Source organism: Oncorhynchus mykiss, chromosome 12 (assembly GCF_013265735.2).
Source record: "Oncorhynchus mykiss isolate Arlee chromosome 12, USDA_OmykA_1.1, whole genome shotgun sequence".
Taxonomy (NCBI): Eukaryota; Metazoa; Chordata; class Actinopteri; order Salmoniformes; family Salmonidae; genus Oncorhynchus; species Oncorhynchus mykiss.
This window is the reverse complement of record NC_048576.1, coordinates 94,640,677-94,663,252: the sequence shown is the minus strand read 5'-3', so window position 1 is coordinate 94,663,252 and position 22,576 is coordinate 94,640,677. Positions and strand designations below refer to the sequence as shown.

Below are 22,576 nucleotides of genomic sequence, written 5' to 3'. Positions count from 1 at the left end.
GTGGTCCAGTGGGTTGACAACTATATGTCTCTGTGGTCCCAGTGGGTTGACAACTATATGTCTCTGTGGTCCCAGTGGGTTGACAACTATATGTCTCTGTGGTCCCAGTGGGTTGACAACTATATGTCTCTGTGGTCCAGTGGGTTCTATATGTCTCTGTGGTCCAGTGGGTTGACAACTATATGTCTCTGTGGTCCCAGTTGGTTGACAACTATATGTCTCTGTGGTCTAGTGGGTTGACAACTATATGTCTCTGTGGTCTAGTGGGTTGACAACTATATGTCTCTGTGGTCCCAGTGGGTTGACAACTATATGTCTCTGTGGTCCCAGTGGGTTGACAACTATATGTCTCTGTGGTCCCAGTGGGTTGACAACTATATGTCTCTGTGGTCCAGTGGGTTGACAACTATATGTCTCGGTGGTCCAGTGGGTTTTAAAACGACCCTGACAACTATATAAAGATGCCATCCATCATCGTATTATAGTTAACCCATAGCAATTCATCACCCATGTTGTCCTGTACTGTCAACCTATAGCAATTCATCACCCATCTCCTCCTGTACCATCAACCTATAGTAAATCATCACCCATGTTGTCCTCTACTGTCAACATATATAGTAATTCATCACCCATCTCCTCCTGTACTGTCAACCTATAGCAATTCATCACCCATGTTGTCCTGTACTGTCAACCTATAGACATTCATCACCCATGTCATCCTCGCTCTGCAGAACATCTAATAGAGTCTGAAATGACTTGTACTAGTCCCCAGAATGTGTTTCTGAAATGAAGCAGCATTTCAGCCCCATTACACCGCCTTAGGCCTGGAATATTGCATCTGTCAGAGATATCATAACGTGTGTGTGTGTGTCAGAGTGCCTGTGTAACTGTGTGTTCCTTTGTGAGAGAAGCTGTGAGGACTAGATGATCCACACACCCACCTTCTCTCCTTCGGGGGCGGATGGCTTAGACATTTTCTCTTCCACTCTTTCTCTCTTTTCCTCTCTCTCTCTGTCTCCATCTCTTTCACTCCATCTCCCTCTCTCTTTCCCTTTTTTCTCTAAAGAAATGCTAGAATAGCTGCCGCTCTGTCGCATCTTTCTCTGCATAGGCAGAAACCCAAGGCTGCACTGCTTTGTCAAAGGGCCTCGCCAGGGTGACTAATCAGTCAATCCACAATGAAGCATTGAAGGGATATTAGTCAGTGTAAATCTGAGTTGTGTGTGGTGATGGAGGCAGAGAAACCAGTGTAAATCTGAGTTGTGTGTGGTGATGGAGGCAGAGAGACCAGTGTAAATCTGAGTTGTGTGTGGTGATGGAGGCAGAGAGACCAGTGTAAAGGGAGATATGACCGTCAGAGCTGAGACAACGGTCTAGTGTGTTGGGAGGGTTGTATGATACACACGTTTGATAGAGCAGCCAGAGGTTCCTGCTAAAGAGAAGAGAGGCATGGCTGGGCTAGTCTCTACTGCAATGAGGGGGTGGAAGACCTGGCCAGAGGGGGACAGAGAGAGGAGAAAGGGGAAAGAGAAGTGGAAATGGTCCCTTATTACTGGTGAGAGATCTGGTCTGTAATTACCCAGAGAGGGAGAGTGGGGGAAGGAGAGAAACAGAGGATCAGGAAGTGGTGTGAGACCTCTCTCTCTCTCTGTCATCGTGGGAATGGTTTGTTCACCTGTTCCTGACATGACACATCTGTGGCTAGCTGTGGTCACACCCACCTACCCAGCCAGCCAACCTAGCAGCAGCTCACCTTTAGGCTGGCCTGGTCTGTGGCTGTTGCTAGCTAGCTGTGGTCTGTCTCTGGTCACACCCACCTACCCAGGCAAACTTGCAGTTCTCTTCCAGTTCACTGCAAGGCTTTTAATGGGCTTTTCTGTGGGTTTTGTCGCTAGGAAGCTGTGGTTACAGTCACACCTACCCAGTCCAACCAAGCAGAAGCTTCCAGGTGACTGCAAGGCTAACGTACAGTAGCAGGCGTGAAATAAACTAGATCCCCTACATACTGGTTTTGAGAGAATAAAAACATCTGGGGAGGTTATCTTCTGCACTCTAGGCTAGCTTTCACCTGCTATAACAGGTCTGGCTGTTGGAGACTCTGCAGAGGCTAGCTTTCACCTGCTATAACAGGTCTGGCTGTTGGAGACTGCAGAGGCTAGCTTTCACCTGCTATAACAGGTCTGGCTGTTGGAGACTCTGCAGAGGCTAGCTTTCACCTGCTATAACATGTCTGGCTGTTGGAGACCCTGCAGAGGCTAGCTTTCACCTGCTATAACAGGTCTGGCTGTTGGAGACTCTGCAGAGGCTAGCTTTCACCTGCTATAACAGGTCTGGCTGTTGGAGACACTGCAGAGGCTAGCTTTCACCTGCTATAACAGGTCTGGCTGTTGGAGACACTGCAGAGGCTATCTTTCACCTGCTATAACATGTCTGGCTGTTGGAGACACTGCAGAGGCTAGCTTTCACCTGCTATAACAGGTCTGGCTGTTGGAGACTCTGCAGAGGCTAGCTTTCACCTGCTATAACAGGTCTGGCTGTTGGAGACTCTGCAGAGGCTAGCTTTCACCTGCTATAACAGGTCTGGCTGTTGGAGACTCTGCAGAGGCTAGCTTTCACCTGCTATAACATGTATGGCTGTTGGAGACTCTGCAGAGGCTAGCTTTCACCTGCTATAACAGGTCTGGCTGTTGGAGACTGCAGAGGCTAGCTTTCACCTGCTATAACATGTCTGGCTGTTGGAGACTCTGCAGAGGCTAGCTTTCACCTGCTATAACAGGTCTGGCTGTTGGAGACTCTGCAGAGGCTAGCTTTCACCTGCTATAACATGTATGGCTGTTGGAGACTCTGCAGAGGCTAGCTTTCACCTGCTATAACAGGTCTGGCTGTTGGAGACTGCAGAGGCTAGCTTTCACCTGCTATAACATGTCTGGCTGTTGGAGACTCTGCAGAGGCTAGCTTTCACCTGCTATAACAGGTCTGGCTGTTGGAGACTCTGCAGAGGCTAGCTTTCACCTGCTATAACATGTATGGCTGTTGGAGACTCTGCAGAGGCTAGCTTTCACCTGCTATAACATGTCTGGCTGTTGGAGACCCTGCAGAGGCTAGCTTTCACCTGCTATAACATGTATGGCTGTTGGAGACTCTGCAGAGGCTAGCTTTCACCTGCTATAACATGTCTGGCTGTTGGAGACCCTGCAGAGGCTAGCTTTCACTTGTTTAACAGGTCTGGCTGTTGGAGACTCTGCAGAGGCTAGCTTTCACCTGTTTAACATGTCTGGCTGTTGGAGACTCTGCAGAGGCTAGCTTTCACCTGCTATAACATGTCTGGCTGTTGGAGACCCTGCAGAGGCTAGCTTTCACCTGCTATAACATGTATGGCTGTTGGAGACTCTGCAGAGGCTAGCTTTCACCTGTTTAACATGTCTGGCTGTTGGAGACTCTGCAGAGGCTAGCTTTCACCTGCTATAACATGTCTGGCTGTTGGAGACCCTGCAGAGGCTAGCTTTCACCTGCTATAACATGTATGGCTGTTGGAGACTCTGCAGAGGCTAGCTTTCACCTGCTATAACATGTCTGGCTGTTGGAGACCCTGCAGAGGCTAGCTTTCACTTGTTTAACAGGTCTGGCTGTTGGAGACTCTGCAGAGGCTAGCTTTCACCTGTTTAACATGTCTGGCTGTTGGAGACTCTGCAGAGGCTAGCTTTCACCTGCTATAACATGTCTGGCTGTTGGAGACCCTGCAGAGGCTAGCTTTCACTTGTTTAACAGGTCTGTGGCTGTTGAAGACTCTGCAGAGGCTAGCTTTCACCTGCTATAACAGGTCTGGCTGTGCCAAAGGGCACACTAATACCCTACTTTTGACCAGAACCCTACATAGGGAATAGGGTGCAATTTGGGACGCATTCTGTTTTTCAGAGAGGGATGTTTTGAACAAAAAAAAAACTAATTTCTGAATGTCTTCAGTTGGTAACAGTTAGCAGCTCATAGAGAGTGAATTAGGGACCAACTGGAGCCCATTAAGCAGCAGCCCTTACTGTCCAGATCACTGTTGCCATAGAAACCAACCAGCGCTTTGTTGTTGCTTTCTAACTGAGCACTGTGGTTGTTCCAGGAGGTGTGTGTGTGTGTGTGTGAAGGGTTAGTAGTACTCCATAAACAGGAGATCACACAGCCGTCCCCCTCTAGCCAACGATCATCTGGTAGTGAGTGTTGGTACTGCAGCCTGACAGAGGGAGGATGTTGAGGAGGGCTGTTTATGGCAGGAGAGAGGCTTCCTTCTCACTACCTGAGCCTCTAGCTAATAGATTACTATGAGAGAGAGAGAGAGAGATCTCCATCTCAGACTACCTGCCGGAGTCTAGCCAGATGGCTGCATGAGACATCTCTGTACTAATGGTCAAATAGTCGGAATCGGAATTTTAACCAATTATGAAGAGGCATTGTCTGCTAACTGTCTACTGATTGGTTGATCATGTCATTGGAAACACTCATCTTCCTTTATCTTTCTTACTACAAAACATAGAAATGTGCAGATGTTGGTGATGGAGATGATATGAATCTGCAGGCCTTTAGTTGCTGTCTCTCTCTCTCTCTACTCCTCTACATCTGCCTCCCTGCTCACCAAGCCTGTCCACTCCCAACACTGAGCTGCTGTCTACCTCCCTGCTCACCAAGCCTGTTCACTCCCAACACTGAGCTGCTGTCTGCCTCCCTGCTCACCAAGCCTGTTCACTCCCAACACTGAGCTGCTGTCTGCCTCCCTGCTCACCAAGCCTGTCCACTCCCAACACTGAGCTGCTGTCTGCCTCCCTGCTCACCAAGCCTGTTCACTCCCAACACTGAGCTGCTGTCTGCCTCCCTGCTCACCAAGCCTGTCCACTCCCAACACTGAGCTGCTGTCTGCCTCCCTGCTCACCAAGCCTGTCCACTCCCAACACTGAGCTGCTGTCTGCCTCCCTGCTCACCAAGCCTGTTCACTCCCAACACTGAGCTGCTGTCTGCCTCCCTGCTCACCAAGCCTGTCCACTCCCAACACTGAGCTGCTGTCTGCCTCCCTGCTCACCAAGCCTGTCCACCCCAAACATCCAGGACATGGAACAGCAGTATCTGACTGAATAATGTGTCAGGCAGGAGGAGGTATAACAGAACAGTTACTAATACAGGACCTATACCATGTCACAGGCAGGAGGTATAACAGAACAGTAACTAATACAGGACCTATATCATGTCACAGACAGGAGGAGGAATAACAGAACAGTTACTAATACAGGCCCGGCTCCAGACAGGAGGTATAACAGAACAGTTACTAATACAGGCCCGGCTCCAGACAGGAGGTATAACAGAACAGTTACTAATACAGGACCATGTCACAGACAGGAGGTATAACAGAACAGTTACTAATACAGGACCATGTCACAGACAGGAGGTATAACAGAACAGTTACTAATACAGGACCATGTCACAGACAGGAGGAGGAATAACAGAACAGTTACTAATACAGGACCATGTCACAGACAGGAGGTATAACAGAACAGTTACTAATACAGGACCATGTCACAGACAGGAGGTATAACAGAACAGTTACTAATACAGGACCATGTCACAGACAGGAGGAGGTATAACAGAACAGTTACTAATACAGGCCCGGCTCTAGGCACAAGCAACATAAGTGGCCTATTTTTATTTTGAAGAACTCAGTCGAGGTCTCAACATCCCATCGAGAGTTAAAATAGTCGAATACACCAGGTGTAATTTCAAAATGTGGCCCTGACCTCCAGGGGTCCTCCATTGATAGTTTGTCACTCACTCAGATATCATAATAACATGACAGAAGTTCTGGGAAAAATGTGTAGAATTGCAGGAAATTAACTTTAAAACGTGTTTTTGTTTCCTCTGTCAAAATGTTTTAATGTGAAGTGGTCGGGCCCCGCAACAAAATCTTCCCCATCGTCCCCTAAAGGCTAGTAGTCAACGACTTAGAGCCAGAAAATGGTTGATGAACGACCTCTCTGTCCTCCCCTGTGCCATCCTTTATTAATGACCAATAGACATCAAATCAAAGTTTATTTGTCACGTGTGCCGAATACAACAACCTTATCGTGAAATGCTTACTTACAGGCTCTAACCAATAGTGCAAAAAAGGTATTAGGTGAACAATAGGTAAGTAAAGAAATAAAACAACAGTAAAAAGACAGGCTCTATACAATAGCGAGGCTACTTTTTTTTATCAGCCTGACTAACACTGGTTATTCAGGCTGATTGAGGTAGGATGTACATGTAGATATGGTTAAAGTGACTATGCAGATATGATGAACAGAGTAGCAGTAGAGGCTATATACAGTAGAGAGGCTATGTACAGACACCGGTTAGTCAGGCTGATTGAGGTAGGATGTACATGTAGATATGGTTAAAGTGACTATGCAGATATGATGAACAGAGTAGCAGTAGAGGCTATATACAGTAGAGAGGCTATGTACAGACGCCGGTTAGTCAGGCTGATTGAGGTAGGATGTACATGTAGATATGGTTAAAGTGACTATGCATGTATGATAAACAGAGAGTAGCAGTAGAGGCTATATACAGTAGAGAGGCTACATACAGACGCCGGTTAGTCAGGCTGATTGAGGTAGGATGTACATGTAGATATGGTTAAAGTGACTATGCAGATATGATGAACAGAGAGTAGCAGTAGAAGAGGGGTTGGTGGGTGGCGGGACACAATGCAGATAGTCTGCTATGATATCAGAGAAACATTCCTCATAATCTAGGACTTTTTTTGAGCTTCTAGAATGAGTTTTCTTTGTGCCAACAACATGAAGAACTTGACTCTATCGCTTGCCTGGATGCTGATCCTTAATAGACAAATAGAATAGTCCCAAAACCGCAAATCCTTTCTCCCTGGCAGACTAGAGCAGACGCTCGTTAAAAGAAGTTGAAGGATTGCAGTGTTTTGAATCGAGGTCTGCAGGCTGCTAGTTTCGATGGTCTCCGAGGTCACCCGTCAGTGTGTCTGTACATGAGAGCCCCTGGGAGTGTTGAATTCATTATCGCAGCTCCGAGGGCTCAAATTAAAGGAGCCAATCAGAGGACGTATGAGAAAGAAATGGAACAGGCCAGATCAAATGTTTCAGTAAGAAAGAGGAGGCTGGAAGGAGAACCAGGGAGGGAGACCTTGTCTTTTCAGAGAACAATAAAGAAAGATTATCACACACACAAGCACGCGCACACACACGTTTTAAGTGCTGTAAGGAGGTATGATGCTGGAGGGGGGAATGATGCTGTAAGGAGGTATAATGCTGGAGGGGGGAATGATGCTGTAAGGAGGTATAATGCTGGAGGGGGGAATGATGCTGTAAGGAGGTATGATGCTGGAGGGGGGAATGATGCTGTAAGGAGGTATGATGCTGGAGGGGGGAATGATGCTGGAAGGAGGTATGATGCTGGAGGGGGGAATGATGCTGTAAGGAGGTATGATGCTGGAGGGGGGAATGATGCTGTAAGGAGGTATGATGCTGGAGGGGGGAATGATGCTGGAAGGAGGTATAATGCTGGAGGGGGGAATGATGCTGGAAGGAGGTATGATGCTGGAGGGGGGAATGATGCTGTAAGGAGGTATGATGCTGGAGGGGGGAATGATGCTGTAAGGAGGTATGATGCTGGAGGGGGGAATGATGCTGTAAGGAGGTATGATGCTGGAGGGGGGAATGATGCTGTAAGGAGGTATGATGCTGGAGCGGGAAGCAGAGGTATTTTATTTTCTTTGTAGAATAAAGAAGGATAAATGATTTCCACTCCCACCCCAGTCAAAATAAAATGCCTCCCAATGTAAAGCAACCAGACAAAATGAGGTCAGGCTCTTAAAGATAAAGGACTCTTTGTACCTGTGGGACGTTCATCTAACTGTGATCAGTAGTTAATAACTCCATCCTCCTGTATCCACCCACTCTGTGATCAGTAGTTAATGACTCCATCCTCCTGTATCCACCCACTCTGTGATCAGTAGTTAATAACTCCATCCTCCTGTATTCACCCACTCTGTGATCAGTAGTTAATGACTCCATCCTCCTGTATTCACCCACTCTGTGATCAGTAGTTAATGACTCCATCCTCCTGTATCCACCCCTCTGTGATCAGTAGTTAATAACTCCATCCTCCTGTATTGACCCACTCTGTGATCAGTAGTTAATGACTCCATCCTCCTGTATCCACCCACTCTGTGATCAGTAGTTAATAACTCCATCCTCCTGTATCCACCCACTCTGTGATCAGTAGTTAATGACTCCATCCTCCTGTATCCACCCCTCTGTGATCAGTAGTTAATGACTCCATCCTCCTGTATCCACCCACTCTGTGATCAGTAGTTAATGACTCCATCCTCCTGTACCCACCCACTCTGTGATCAGTAGTTAATGACTCCATCCTCCTGTATCCACTCTGCACACCTGTCTTCTCACACACATTAGCCAACAGTCAAGGACGCACACACACACTCACCCCTCTATTCACCATCACAGCATCCCCACAGAGTTTATAATGACATGAAAATAAGTGATTCCTGTACATTGCAACCAGCTGATGAGGACCTGGGGAAATCACCTCAATCACAACTGACATGTAAAACAATGTACCCCCCCCCCCCCCCCCCCCCCCCCATCCAAGTGACTGACTCACACAGCAGTGTACACACGAACACACAGTAGTTGATCTGGTTCACAAGAAGCCCTCAAACCACTGATTTTATTTTGTGTGTGATGAACAGACATCATACTGTGTCTACAGCAGAACGTCAGCCTTTTTTAGTTTTTTGCAAGCTCTATTCTGAGCAAAGATTATGATTTGTTTAGTTTTTGGACTGTTAGGTTTGAATTTGTAAATACGTCATCACAGAGGAATGTATGGGGACCAGAGAGGACATGGCGATAATGAGAACCGTATGGCTAGTCTGTTAATCACATCAGCCAGGAGAGGGAGGAGAGCCAGAGGTACCAAGACGTCTTTGTTTGAAGGAGATCACCTACTGTAGCCTGATTTCCTAAACACTATTCTGGTGTTCTTCCTCCTCTATGTCTTTACTGTAGGGGTGTGTGTTCTGTTTTTATTGTAGGGGTGTGTGTTCTGTCTTTACTGTAGGGGGGGGTGTGTTCTGTCTTTACTGTAGGGGGGGGGTGTGTTCTCTGTCTTTACTGTAGGGGGGTGTGTTCTCTTGCTTCCTGTATGTGACTTAATTGGAGATGTTGATGTAGCACAGGTATGACCTGCTCCTGTAGACTCAGGAATAATCCTGACATACACACTTTCTTCTCAGTGCCCTTCTCAGTGCCCCATTTTCCAATTAGCTCACACAACAAGGAGAGAGAGAATGGAGTGAGAGAGAGGGAGACTTTTCAAAGTGTTTCTTACATGGACGTAATATGTGTGGTATGTTGTGCTACATCAACAGATCTAGTGTAGGCTGATACATAGTGTAAACTAACACTGTTGTTGTTCTGAACTGTGAGAGAGTCTAGTTTGACTGGACCCCCAGACACTCTCAAAGCCCCCAGCTGTCACACAGCCATGTTGAGATTCTCAACCCTCTTACTATGTACTTATGGAGTTGGTGCACCACCTGTGTGTCTGTCAATCAGGGCAGGACGCTTTAGTGGATGTTCTTTAAGGAGATCTGAATCCTGTCTTTATTATTTCATACAGTACAGCAGGAAATGGTGGTAGGGGAGACCGGGTGGTAGGGGAGACCGGGTGGTAGGGGAGACCGGGTGGTAGGGGAGACCGGGTGGTTGGGGAGACCGGGTGGTTGGGGAGGCGGAGTGGGTAGGGGAGGCGGAGTGGGTAGGGGAGGCGGGGTGGGTAGGGGAGGCGGGGTGGGTAGGGGAGGCCGGGTGGTAGGGGAGACCATGCCTTCTCTCTAGGAGGGTGGGTCACCTCTACCCCTTTGTGTCCCACAGCTGTGCCTTCTCTCTGAGAGCATGTGTGTGTCTCTGTGGGAGCATGTGTGTGTCTCTGTGGGAGCATGTGTGTGTCTCTGTGGGAGCATGTGTGTCTCTGTGGGAGCGTGTGTGTGTGTCTCTGTGGGAGCGTGTGTGTGTGTGTGTCTCTCTGGGAGCATGTGTGTGTGTGTGTCTCTCTGGGAGCGTGTGTGTGTCTCTCTGGGAGCATGTGTGTGTCTCTCTGGGAGCGTGTGTGTGTCTCTCTGGGAGCATGCGTGTGTGTCTCTGTGGGAGCATGTGTGTGTCTCTCTGGGAGCGTGTGTGTGTCTCTGTGGGAGCGTGTGTGTGTCTCTGTGGGAGTATGTGTGTGTCTCTCTGGGAGCGTGTGTGTGTCTCTCTGGGAGCGTGTGTGTGTCTCTCTGGGAGCGTGTGTGTCTCTCTGGGAGCGTGTGTGTGTGTGTCTCTCTGGGAGCGTGTGTGTGTCTCTCTGGGAGTATGTGTGTGTCTCTGTGGGAGTATGTGTGTGTCTCTCTGGGAGTATGTGTGTGTCTCTGTGGGAGCGTGTGTGTGTGTGTCTCTGTGGGAGTATGTGTGTGTCTCTGTGGGAGCATGTGTGTGTGTGTCTCTGTGGGAGCGTGTGTGTGTCTCTCTGGGAGCATGTGTGTGTGTGTCTCTCTGGGAGTATGTGTGTGTCTCTCTGGGAGTATGTGTGTGTCTCTCTGGGAGCATGTGTGTGTGTGTCTCTGTGGGAGCGTGTGTGTGTCTCTCTGGGAGTATGTGTGTGTCTCTCTGGGAGCGTGTGTGTGTCTCTCTGAGAGCGTGTGTGTGTCTCTCTGGGAGCGTGTGTGTGTCTCTCTGGGAGTATGTGTGTGTCTCTCTGGGAGTATGTGTGTGTCTCTCTGAGAGTGTGTGTGTGTCTCTCTGGGAGTATGTGTGTGTCTCTCTGAGAGTGTGTGTGTGTCTCTCTGAGAGTGTGTGTGTGTCTCTCTGAGAGCCAGCATGCTGCTGACCTGCTGGACTGTAGTGGACTCTGCTTTATGTAATCATCCTACCAGTCAACAACACTCTACCACTGTTTACAAAGCTGTGTGTGTCAGGTTTCCTCTCAATGCCTTACATAAGGACAGAGGACGGACAGAGGACGGACAGAGGACGGACAGAGGACGGACAGAGGACGGACAGAGGACGGACAGAGGACGGACAGAGGACGGACAGAGGACGGACAGAGGACGGACAGAGGACGGACAGAGGAATTAACATTAGCAGGTCCCCTGTGGGGAGTGTTGTGGTTTATCTTCCTCAGAGGGGAACTGTGTGGCACGTATTTTTGAGGGACTGGAGTATGTTGTTGTGATTGTGAGGTGATTTCCCCAGGTCCTCATCAGCTGCTTGCAATGTACTGGAATCACTTATTTTCATGTCATTATAAACTCAGCAAAAAAAGAAATGTCCTCTCACTGTTAACTGCATTTATTTTCAGCAAACTTAACATGTGTAAATATTTGTATGAACAAGATTCAACAACTGAGACATAAACTGAACAAGTTGCACAGACATGTGACTAACCGAAATTGAATAATGTGTTCCTGAACAAAGCGGAGGTCAAAATCCAAAGTAATAGTCAGTATCTGGTGTGGCCACCAGCTGCATTAAGCACTGCAGTGCATCTTCTCCTCATGGACTGCACCAGACTTGACAGTTCTTGCTGTGAGATTTCACCCCACTCTTCCACCAAGGTACCTGCAAGTTCCCGGACATTTCTTGGGGGAATGGCCTTAGCCCTCACCCTCCGATCCAAAAGGTCCCAGATGTGCTCAATGGGATTGAGATCCGGGCTCTTCGCTGGCCATGGGCAGAACACTGACATTCCTGTCTTGCAGGAAATCATGCACAGAACGAACAGTATGGCTGGTGGCATTGTCATGCTGGAGGGTCATGTCAGGATGAGCCTGCAGGAAGGGTACCACATGAGGGAGGAGGATGTCTTCCCTGTAACGCACAGCGTTGAGATTGCCTGCAATGACAACAAGCTCAGTCCGATGATGCTGTGACACACCGACCCAGACCATGACGGACCCTCCACCTCCAAATCGATCCCGCTCCAGAGTACAGGCCTCTGTGTAATGCTCATTCCTTTGCAGATAAACGCAAATCTGACCATCACCCCTGGTGAGACACAACCGCGACTCGTCAGTGAAGAGCCCTTTTTGCCAGTCCTGTCTGGTCCAGCGACGGTGGGTTTGTGCCCATGTGACGTTGTTGCCGGTGATGCCTGGTGAGGACCTGCCTTACAACAGGCCTACAAATCCTCAGTCCAGCCTCTCTCAGCCTATTGTGGACAGTCTGTGTGTTCTACCTGCAGTATTATAATTCCATCTGTGTTCTACCTGCAGCATTATAATTCCATCTGTGTTCTACCTGCAGCATTACAATTCCATCTGTGTGTTCTACCTGCAGCATTATAATTCCGTCTGTGTGTTCTACCTGCAGCGTTATAATTCCGTCTGTGTGTTCTACCTGCAGCGTTATAATTCCGTCTGTGTGTTCTACCTGCAGCGTTATAATTCCATCTGTGTTCTACCTGCAGCGTTATAATTCCATCTGTGTTCTACCTGCAGCGTTATAATTCCATCTGTGTTCTACCTGCAGCGTTATAATTCCGTCTGTGTGTTCTACCTGCAGCGTTATAATTCCATCTGTGTTCTACCTGCAGCGTTATAATTCCATCTGTGTTCTACCTGCAGCGTTATTATTCCATCTGTGTTCTACCTGCAGCATTATTCCTGCTTGCATGGAATAACAATATAGAGTATCAACCTTGATCTCCCTGTGAGGAGGATCCTTCACCTTACTGTAACATCTCGATGTCTCGGTCTACCTGAGACGATGATCATTCCCTGTAAGATGGTTCCCACTCTCTTTCCTGAACATCTGTTTTCTGCATGGAACCCACCTAAGCCTGCCTCTGGCTCTCCTTTTCATTGAATACATCAACCTTCATCTGCCTGTGAAGATGTCTGTTTGCCGTACTGTTAGATCTAGTGCTCTCAGGCAGGGCTGTGTTTCAGCAGCAGCAGTAGTTATCTTCCTATCTATTCTACTTCATTGGTTCTGTATAAGCACTTTGTGAAAAAGGGCATTATAAAATCAGTTAGATTGATACTCACTCTGACGCTCTCTGTCTGTGTGCATGTGTGTGCGCCTGCCTGTGTGTATGTGTGCGCCTGTGTGTATGTGTGTTAGAGGTCGACCGATTATGATTTTTCAACACCGATACCAATTATTGGAGGACCAAAAAAGCCGATACCGATTAATCGGCCAATTTATTTATTTGTAATAATGACAATTACAACAATACTGAATGAACACTTATTTTAACTTAATATAATACATCAATAAAATCAATTTAGCCTCAAATAAATAATGAAACATGTTCAATTTGGTTTAAATAATGCAAAAACAAAGTGTTGGAGAAGAACGTAAAAGTACAATATGTGCTATGTAAGAAAGCTAACGTTTCAGTTCCTTGCTCAGAACATGAGAACATATGAAAGCTGGTGGTTCCTTTTAACATGAGTCGTCAATATTCCCAGGTAAGAAGTTTTAGGTTGGAGTTATTATAGGAATTATAGGACTATTTCTCTCTCTACCATTTGTATTTCATATACCTTTGGATGTTCTTATAGGCACTTTAGTATTGCCAGTGTAACAGTATAGCTTCCGTCCCTCTCCTCGCTCCTCCCTGGGCTCGAACCAGCAACACAACAACAACAGCCATCATCGAAGCAGCGTTACCCATGCAGAGCAAGGGGAACAACTACTAGAAGGCTCAGAGCGAGTGACGTTTGAAACGCTATTAGCGCGCGCTAACTAGCTAGCCATTTCACTTCGGTTACACCAGCCTCATCTCGGGAGTTGATATGCTTGAAGTCATAAACAGCGCAATGCTTGACACACAACGAAGAGCTGCTGGCAAAACGCTGTTTGAATGAATGCTTACACGCCTGCTTCTGCCTACCACCGCTCAGTCAGATACTTAGATACTTGTATGCTTAGTCAGATTATATGCAACTCAGGGCACGCTAGATAATATCTAGTAATATCATCAACCATGTGTAGTTAACTAGTGATTATGATTGATTGTTTTTTATAAGATAAGTTTAATACTAGCTAGCAACTTACCTTGGTTTACTGCATTCGCGTAACAGGCAGTCAGTCTCCTTGTGGAGTGCAACGAGAGAGGCAGGTCGTTATTGCGTTGGACGAGTTAACTGTAAGGTTGCATGATTGGATCCCCCGAGCTGACAAGGTGAAAATCTGTCATTCTGTCCCTGAACAAGGCAGTCAACCCTCTGTTCCTAGGCTGTCAACTGACTTGTTAACTGACTTGCCTAGTTAAATAAAGGTATACAAAAAAATCAGGCGCCCAAAAATACCGATTTCCGATTGTTATGAAAACTTGAAATCGGCCCTAATTAATCGGCCATACCGATTAATCGGTCGATCTCTAGTGTGCGCGTGTGTGTGTGTGTGTGTGTGTGTGTACCTGTCTGCATGCGTGAGTGTCTGTTTGCTGTAGATGCTGATAACGCTGAGCCACCACTCCTGGCCCTGTACACTGTTTTGCTCCGTCCCGACAAGTCTCTCCTCCAGTCCGTTCCCCTCAGACCCAGTTTTACTGAAGGTTCAGAAAGTTTGGCAGAACCAGGAAGGTGACCTCTGGGGTCAGCCAATCAGTGCCCAGGGAACTGGTGTCAGCCAATCAGTGTCCAGGGAGGGAGTTAGTGGAACTGAAGAGCAACTGCACTGACCTTGGTTTAACAGGCTACACAGGGATGTAGGGAATCACAAATGACTTGCCAAACTGTAGTGGTTTACACATTATGGTGTGCAGATACTGAAGGATTTTTCACCCTGGAACACATTGGTACCATTGCAGGGTATTATAATTGGAGAAGTACAGCAGAGTAAGGTACAGTACAATGGACCTGCCAGCAGTATGGACAGGGACTGAGGAAGCAGGGGGACTGCTTGGAGTAGCTGTCTTTACACACCTGTCAGACTGGGACTGGACTAATTGGAAGAAACCCTGGAAGGAGGATGAGAGGGAGAGGGAGGGAGGGAGGGAGGAGGAGGAGGTGTGGATAGGAGATGTCAAGCCTGCTCCATGTTTGTAGTAATGGTTGCATTGTCATTGTAGAGAGAAGACTGGGCATGTTATTCTGTGTATATATAGGGGACATTGTTATTCCTTATCCACACACACCTCTGTTTCCATCACAGAGGGGTTGTTGGCATCTTGGGGAGGAGGGGCTCGTTGTAATGACTGGAGATGAATGAGGGGATTCCGCTTGTTTGATGCCATCCCATTTACTCCGTTCCAGCTGTCCTCCTCTTAGCAGCCTCCACTGGTCTTTCCATGTAATACTATGCAGAAAGACCACGGCATTATTTCAGTCCTCTGCAGTCTCTCTCTTTCCACCTCCATAATCAATGGTCCTCCCTCTCCTCCATATTCCTCTCCTCCCCTGCTACAGTCATTGATAACAGAACATGTTGAAAAGCACTGTAGGTGGACTATTGATTCAACAGGGTTATTCTAGAAATTGAGAAGTGCTGTGTCCCTACGATTGTTTATTATGTGTGTGGGCAAGCACACGCGTGTGTAGGCAAGCAAGTGGGCAAACCTGTGTGTGTGTGTATTTATGGGCACTCTAGTAGTATGCCAGCTTGTTCTACTGTCATTGTCTGTTTCTCCTCTAACAAACTCCCCTCCCTTCTCTCTCTTTCAGTCCATCATGGAACAGTTCAACCCCTGCTTGCGGAACTTCGTTGCCATGGGGAAGAGCTATGAGAAGGCCCTATCCAGTGAGTGTTCTATTCTTCTTCTCCTCTAATCTGGTTCTGTGGCCTGTTCTTCTCTTCTCTTCTCTGTTTGTCATCTGTTCCTCACCTCGCTCTCTCTTTCTCCTGCTCTGACTCTCTCCCTCTCCTCTCCTTCCACTCCTCTCCCTCTCCTCTCCAGGTCTAGGCAGCCAGTCACCAGCCTCCTGCTCTCACTCTCTCCTCTCCTCCCACTCCTCTCCCTCTCCTCTCCAGGTCTAGGCAGCCAGTCACCAGCCTCCTGCTCTCACTCTCTCCTCTCCTCCCACTCCTCTCCCTCTCCTCTCCTTCCACTCCTCTCCCTCTCCTCTCCAGGTCTAGGCAGCCAGTCACCAGCCTCCTGCTCTCACTCTCTCCTCTCCTCCCACTCCTCTCCCTCTCCTCTCCTTCCACTCCTCTCCCTCTCCTCTCCAGGTCTAGGCAGCCAGTCACCAGCCTCCTGCTCTCACTCTCTCCTCTCCTCTCCTCCCACTCCTCTCCCTCTCCTCTCCAGGTCTAGGCAGCCAGTCACCAGTCTTCTTTGTGCCGTCTCATTTAAAGAAAGAGATGATATTTCTCATCCTGACACCGTAGCAGTCACACAGCCAGTCTTATCATCTGGTCTGCAACCTCTGGCACAGCCTTAGGAGTGAGGATGTTTCCCAAACGGTATCCTGTTCCCTACATAGTGCACTACTTTAGCTCAGAGGGAATAGGGTGTTGTTTGGGACTCAGACAGAGAGGTGTGTTGCAGAGCAGCAGTACACTCAACGCCTGGGTCCTAATCAGAGCAGAGCAGCAGTACAATCGACAGCTGGGTCCTAATCAGAGCAGAGATGGAGCACTGTGTACCTCTGGTGGAGTGATAGACAGTTCACTATACAAGATCTGATAGACAATGGAAGTGTGTGTGTGTGTGTGTTAGCTCACTCTTTGGTTTTACTAAAGAGGTTTAGGAGAGCAGACGAGTACAGATGGACTTATCACACAGAGGACAGAGTGTAGTTGAACCTAACTTGCTCAGATATCTCTCTCTTTGTACCGTAGGTCAGGTCTGTCAACACCCCAATACACACCACTGACACAAGAACACATTAGCTGACAGAATAGTCTATCACTGTCTCCTCAACACTGAATATATCCAGATAACTTGGTGGGACAATAATACATGAAGGAGTCTGCCCTCTGCAGTGGGATAATGACCCATAAAGGAGTCTGCCCTCTGCAGTGGGATAATGACCCATGAAGGAGTCTGCCCTCTGCAGTGGGATAATGACCCATGAAGGAGTCTGCCCTCTGCAGTGGGATAATGACCCATGAAGGAGTCTGCCCTCTGCAGTGGGATAATGACTGGCTGGTCTCTGACCCCCCCCCCCCCCCCCCCCCCCCCCCTTCACCCCATGCCAGTTGATCTGTTCCTGGTAGGCTGGGCAGGTCTAATAGGGAGACCTGGAGGATTGGCCCAGGCCAGTTGATCTGTTCTTGGTAGGCTGGGCAGGTCTAATAGGGAGACGTGGAGGATTGGCCCAGGCCAGTTGATCTGTTCCTGGTAGGCTGGGCAGGTCTAATAGGGAGACCTGGAGGATTGGCCCAGGCCAGTTGATCTGTTCCTGGTAGGCTGGGCAGGTCTAATAGGGAGACCTGGAGGATTGGCCCAGGCCAGTTGATCTGTTCTTGGTAGGCTGGGCAGGTCTAATAGGGAGACCTGGAGGATTGGCCCAGGCCAGTTGATCTGTTCTTGGTAGGCTGGGCAGGTCTAATAGGGAGACCTGGAGGATTGGCCCAGGCCAGTTGATCGGTTCCTGGTAGGCTGGGCAGGTCTAATAGGGAGACCTGGAGGATTGGCCCAGGCCAGTTGATCTGTTCTTGGTAGGCTGGCCACGTCTAATAGGGAGACCTGGAGGATTGGCCCAGGCCAGTTAGGCCATTAAGAGGTGAGTGAAGAGGAGGGGGCGTGGGTGGACACATGCTGTAAACCCATATGGTCGTGTTCGTCAGTAGTAAGTAACTAAGCTTTAGTCTGAGCCTCAACGGTCCATAGGGCAGGAGCCTGTCTTGTTTTTGTAATGTGAGGCAGCTTGGTGTACAAGTTCACCCCCTGGAAAGGACTCTTCTGTTGGCTGGGGACTGGAACTGGGGACTGGGGGCTGGGACTGGGGACTGGGGACTGGGGGCTGGGACTGGGACTGGGACTGGGGGCTGGGGCTATAGGAGTCCATTTAGAATTCTGCATGTCAAGGGAGTTGCATCCTAACCCTGAGGTAGATGGTGTCCTCTCTCTAAGGTAGCTAGGAAGTGGTGGATCACTACCCTGTCTGACCCTTCTCTCCCCACCCACTGTCTGCTGCCCAGTTATAGACCCTAATCCTCTGGTCTGTCCCTCTTCAATACGTGGTTCCTGTCTGTCCCTCTACATTCTGTTGGTCCTGTCTCTCCCTCTACATTCTGTTGGTCCTGTCTGTCCCTCTACATTCTGTTGGTCCTGTCTGTCCCTCTACATTCCGTTGGTCCTGTCTGTCCCTCTACATTCTGTTGGTCCTGTCTGTCCCTCTACATTCTGTTGGAAGGAAGTAAAGTAACTCATCTTATCTACTCCAACACACACACACTGCCCACTATTAGCTGTGTTGATGTGGGCGCACACACACACACACACACACTGCCCACTATTAGCTGTGTGTTGAAGAGGGCGTGCGCACATACACACACACACACACACACACACACACACTGCCCACTATTAGCTGTGTGTTGAAGAGGGCGTGCGCGCGCACACACACACACACACACACACACACACACCCCTGCAGACACAAATATATATTGACATTTATATCAACACTCCCACATAATCAGACTGAGCATTTCAGTGGCAAAAGGAGGCATAAGAAAATAAAGTATTACATATATATTTGTTATTGTCATGAAATAAACAGAGATTTATTAGACACTCAGTGATGATACAAAAATCAAATGAAAACACTACATGGGGGCTTGAAACTAGAAAAGGCCTGTTACTAATCAATCACCCTTAAAGAGTTAACAAACCTACTCCATCCTCATCTGATCTCTACTGTCAATCAATACAGCTAATACCAACCAGTGCTCCAGCTCTTCCACAAGGCAGGCTGTAACTTCCAATCCAGAACAATCTGAACCCAGATCCCCCTACCGGCTGGGCTGGGCTGGATATGGCAAGTGAGGGGTTGTTCAGGCGGACCAGAGTTAGCCACCGCTGCCAGCCAGTCAGCCAGTCAGCCAGTCAGTCAGCCAGTCAGCCAGTCAGCCAGTCAGCCAGTCAGCCAGTCAGCCAGTCAGCCAGTCAGCCAGCCAGTCAGTCAGCCAGTCAGTCAGCCAGCCAGTCAGTCAGCCAGTCAGTCAGTCAGTCAGTCAGTCAGCCAGTCAGCCAGTCAGTCAGTCAGTCAGCCAGCCAGTCAGTCAGTGATGATGGATAGTGGGCTGGTTTGTTCATGTTCAGTCAGACTCGGGGCCAGAGTTGGCCACTGCTTCTGTCAGCCTGTTTGGGGAGCAGCAGGTTGGCAGGCAACAGTGGTGTCTGACTTTGACCCACTCTGGTTCTCACTTCTCACAGACTGTCAGTCCCATGTGAGTGTTGACAGCCACAGCAGAGGTCTGGTCTAGGTTGAATCCAGCTAGCTGCACTAGACAGCCCATAATAACACGCTGTTCAGGATCCAGCTAGCTGCACTACACAGCCCATAATAACTAGTTGTTCAGGATCCAGCTAGCTGCACTACACAGCCCATAATAACTAGTTGTTCATGATCCAGCTAGCTGCACTACACAGCCCATAATAACTAGTTGTTCAGGATCCAGCTAGCTGCACTAGGACAGCCCATAATAACTAGTTGTTCAGGATCCAGCTAGCTGCACTACACAGCCCATAATAACTAGTTGTTCAGGATCCAGCTAGCTGCACTAGGACAGCCCATAATAACTAGTTGTTCAGGATCCAGCTAGCTGCACTACACAGCCCATAATAACTAGTTGTTCAGGATCCAGCTAGCTGCACTACACAGCCCATAATAACATGTTGTTCAGGATCCAGCTAGCTGCACTACACAGCCCATAATAACTAGTTGTTCAGGATCCAGCTAGCTGCACTACACAGCCCATAATAACTAGTTGTTCAGGATCCAGCTAGCTGCACTAGGACAGCCCATAATAACTAGTTGTTCAGGATCCAGCTAGCTGCACTACACAGCCCATAATAACTAGTTGTTCAGGATCCAGCTAGCTGCACTAGGACAGCCCATAATAACTAGTTGTTCAGGATCCAGCTAGCTGCACTAGGACAGCCCATAATAACTAGTTGTTCAGGATCCAGCTAGCTGCACTACACAGCCCATAATAACATGTTGTTCAGGATCCAGCTAACTGCACTAGACAGCCCATAATAACTAGTTGTTCAGGATCCAGCTAGCTGCACTAGGACAGCCCATAATAACATGTTGTTCAGGATCCAGCTAGCTGCACTAGGACAGCCCATACTACTGTAGCATTGTCCTCTCTCTCTCCCTCTCTCTCCACATGAGACACACCATTACTACTGTAGCATTGTCCTCTCTCTCTCTCTACATGAGACACACCATTACTCTCTATAGCATCGTCTTCTCTCTCGACGTGAGGATGTGTGCGAACACTTCTATGTGTGCATCTTTATAGGCCACGGAGTTGCCCTCTACCTCTCTACCTCTGACCCTGATCTCATGCTGTTCTTCCTCTGTCCCCAGATGTGACGTTTGCTGCTAAGGGCTACTTTGATGCCCTGGTGAGGATGGGAGAGCTAGCCAGTGAGAGCCAGGGATCCAAGGACATGGGTGAGTAGTAGCCAATCAGCTGTCAGGATGTTGGGTCCCGCCTGTCCATTGGACCTAAAGGGGTATTCAGTGCTGGCCAATGCTTGTCTTAGTGTTTGTACTGTAAGTCCGTTTGTCCGTGTCTATCAGCTGCTACATAGCTCTTTCCCTTCTCTGGAACTAAAGGGGGCTGTTAACTGGGCCCTCCTGCTGGCCAACACACACACAGTCACTTCCTGTGTTTGTGTCACAGTAATGTCAGGTCTGTAGAGAGACGACCCAGTCTTTGTTTTCCACGCAGGCAGCGTTGTGGGGTCACTCCTACACTCTAAAATGAAAAGCTTCCTGGAAGATCCTTTAGGGGTTCTTCAAATTGAACTGTGGGGGAACCTCTCAGTTCCTCAAAGAACCCCCTTAATGGTTCCTCAAAGAACCCCCTTAATGGTTCCTCAAAGAACCCCCTTAATGGTTCCTCAAAGAACCCCCTTAATGGTTCCTCAAAGAACCCCCGTAATGGTTCCTCAAAGAACCCCCGTAATGGTTCCTCAAAGAACCCCCGTAATGGTTCCTCAAAGAACCCCCTTAACCCCCCTTCTTTTTTTTTTACCCACCACTATTATTATTACTAATATGCATAACAATAACAGAATATTTTTGTGTTTTATGATTGTAGTGTAGAAGCAGAATAAAAAAATGTCAATATGAGGTAAACTCCCAGCAGAGCTCCAAGTTCAATCAGTTTCTCCTCTGGCATGTTTAATGTGTTGATGTCCTTTGTCTCCACAGCCAGAATGATTTGTCAGTGCATGATGATGGAACAGGTTTCCAGTTCTATTCATCAGCGATGTAGGGAGGGTGAAGTCTGTGAAAACAAAAATATGAATTATACAGATGAGTAACAAAACGTGCACATGACTGTATTCAAACCTTGTTATTTGTAGTAAATGAAAACATTGTTCACTTTTGACTGGTTTTCATACACACGTCTTGTCCGTAACGTAGAGACCTCTGGGATCTTCGTTGAAGAGGTCAGAGAGGAGGAAGAGGACTGCTGCTAGAAGGTTTTAGAGAAACCATTCATACAAATGTAATGATAATGTAATGCAGATCACATGTATGTTATGTGACAAACCAATACCATTTGTACATATCTTTGTGTGCCTTCTCGTCAGTACTCCTACAGACACATAAGTGGGCCGTTCAGTCATCTGCACCTATAGCCTTCAACATATTCTTATTTCTTTGTTGATTAACATCCTTTGATTTTGGTCAATTTTCTGATTATAAAGAATTTTAAAAGGGAGAAAGTGCCCGACCAACGCAGGGAGAAAGTGCCCGACCAACGCAGGGAGAAAGTGCCCGACCAACGCAGGGAGAAAGTGCCCGACCAACGCAGGGAGAAAGTGCCCGACCAACGCAGGGAGAAAGTGCCCGACCAACACAGCCATTTGACAAATATGAAATGATAGATGATATCATCATAAAATAATATCAATTTAGATCAGACGAGCTGGAGGTCGACCGATTTATGATTTTTCATAGCAGATACTGATTATTGAAGGACCAAAAAAAGCCAATACCGATGAATCAGGCGTTTTATTCATTTATTATTCATATATATTTTTGTAATAATGACAATTACAACAATACTGAATGAACACTTTTATTTTAACTTAATATAATAGATACAAATCAATTTAGTCTCAAATAAATAATGAAACGTGTTCAATTTGGTTTAAATAATGCAAAAACAAAGTGTTGGAGAAGAAAGTAAAAGTGCAATATGTGCCATGTAAGAAAGCTAACGTTTAAGTTCCTTGCTCAGAACATGAGAACATATGAAAGCTGGTGGTTCCTTTTAACATGAGTCGTCAATATTCCAAGGTAAGAAGTTTTAGGTTGTAGTTATTATAGGACTATTTCTCTCTACCATTTGTATTTCATATACCTTTGACTATTGGATGTTCT

At 47.6% G+C, this 22,576-nt stretch overlaps 1 protein-coding gene across 8 annotated transcripts in view; it reads left to right on the top strand.

Annotated features, from left to right (window-relative positions):
* The window catches only part of LOC110487108 (brain-specific angiogenesis inhibitor 1-associated protein 2), a 132,532-nt gene that overhangs the window by 22,924 nt on the left and 87,032 nt on the right, over window positions 1–22,576 (top strand). For all 8 annotated transcript variants that reach the window (XR_005035225.1, XM_036939313.1, XM_036939308.1 and 5 more), the window contains exons 2-3: window positions 15,719–15,794; window positions 20,543–20,629. Coding sequence is in view for 7 of the 8 variants with exons in the window: in XM_036939313.1 (XP_036795208.1) it covers window positions 15,719–15,794; window positions 20,543–20,629 (163 nt within the window). In the remaining variant the exon portion in view is untranslated. The remainder of the gene's footprint in view (window positions 1–15,718; window positions 15,795–20,542; window positions 20,630–22,576) is intronic.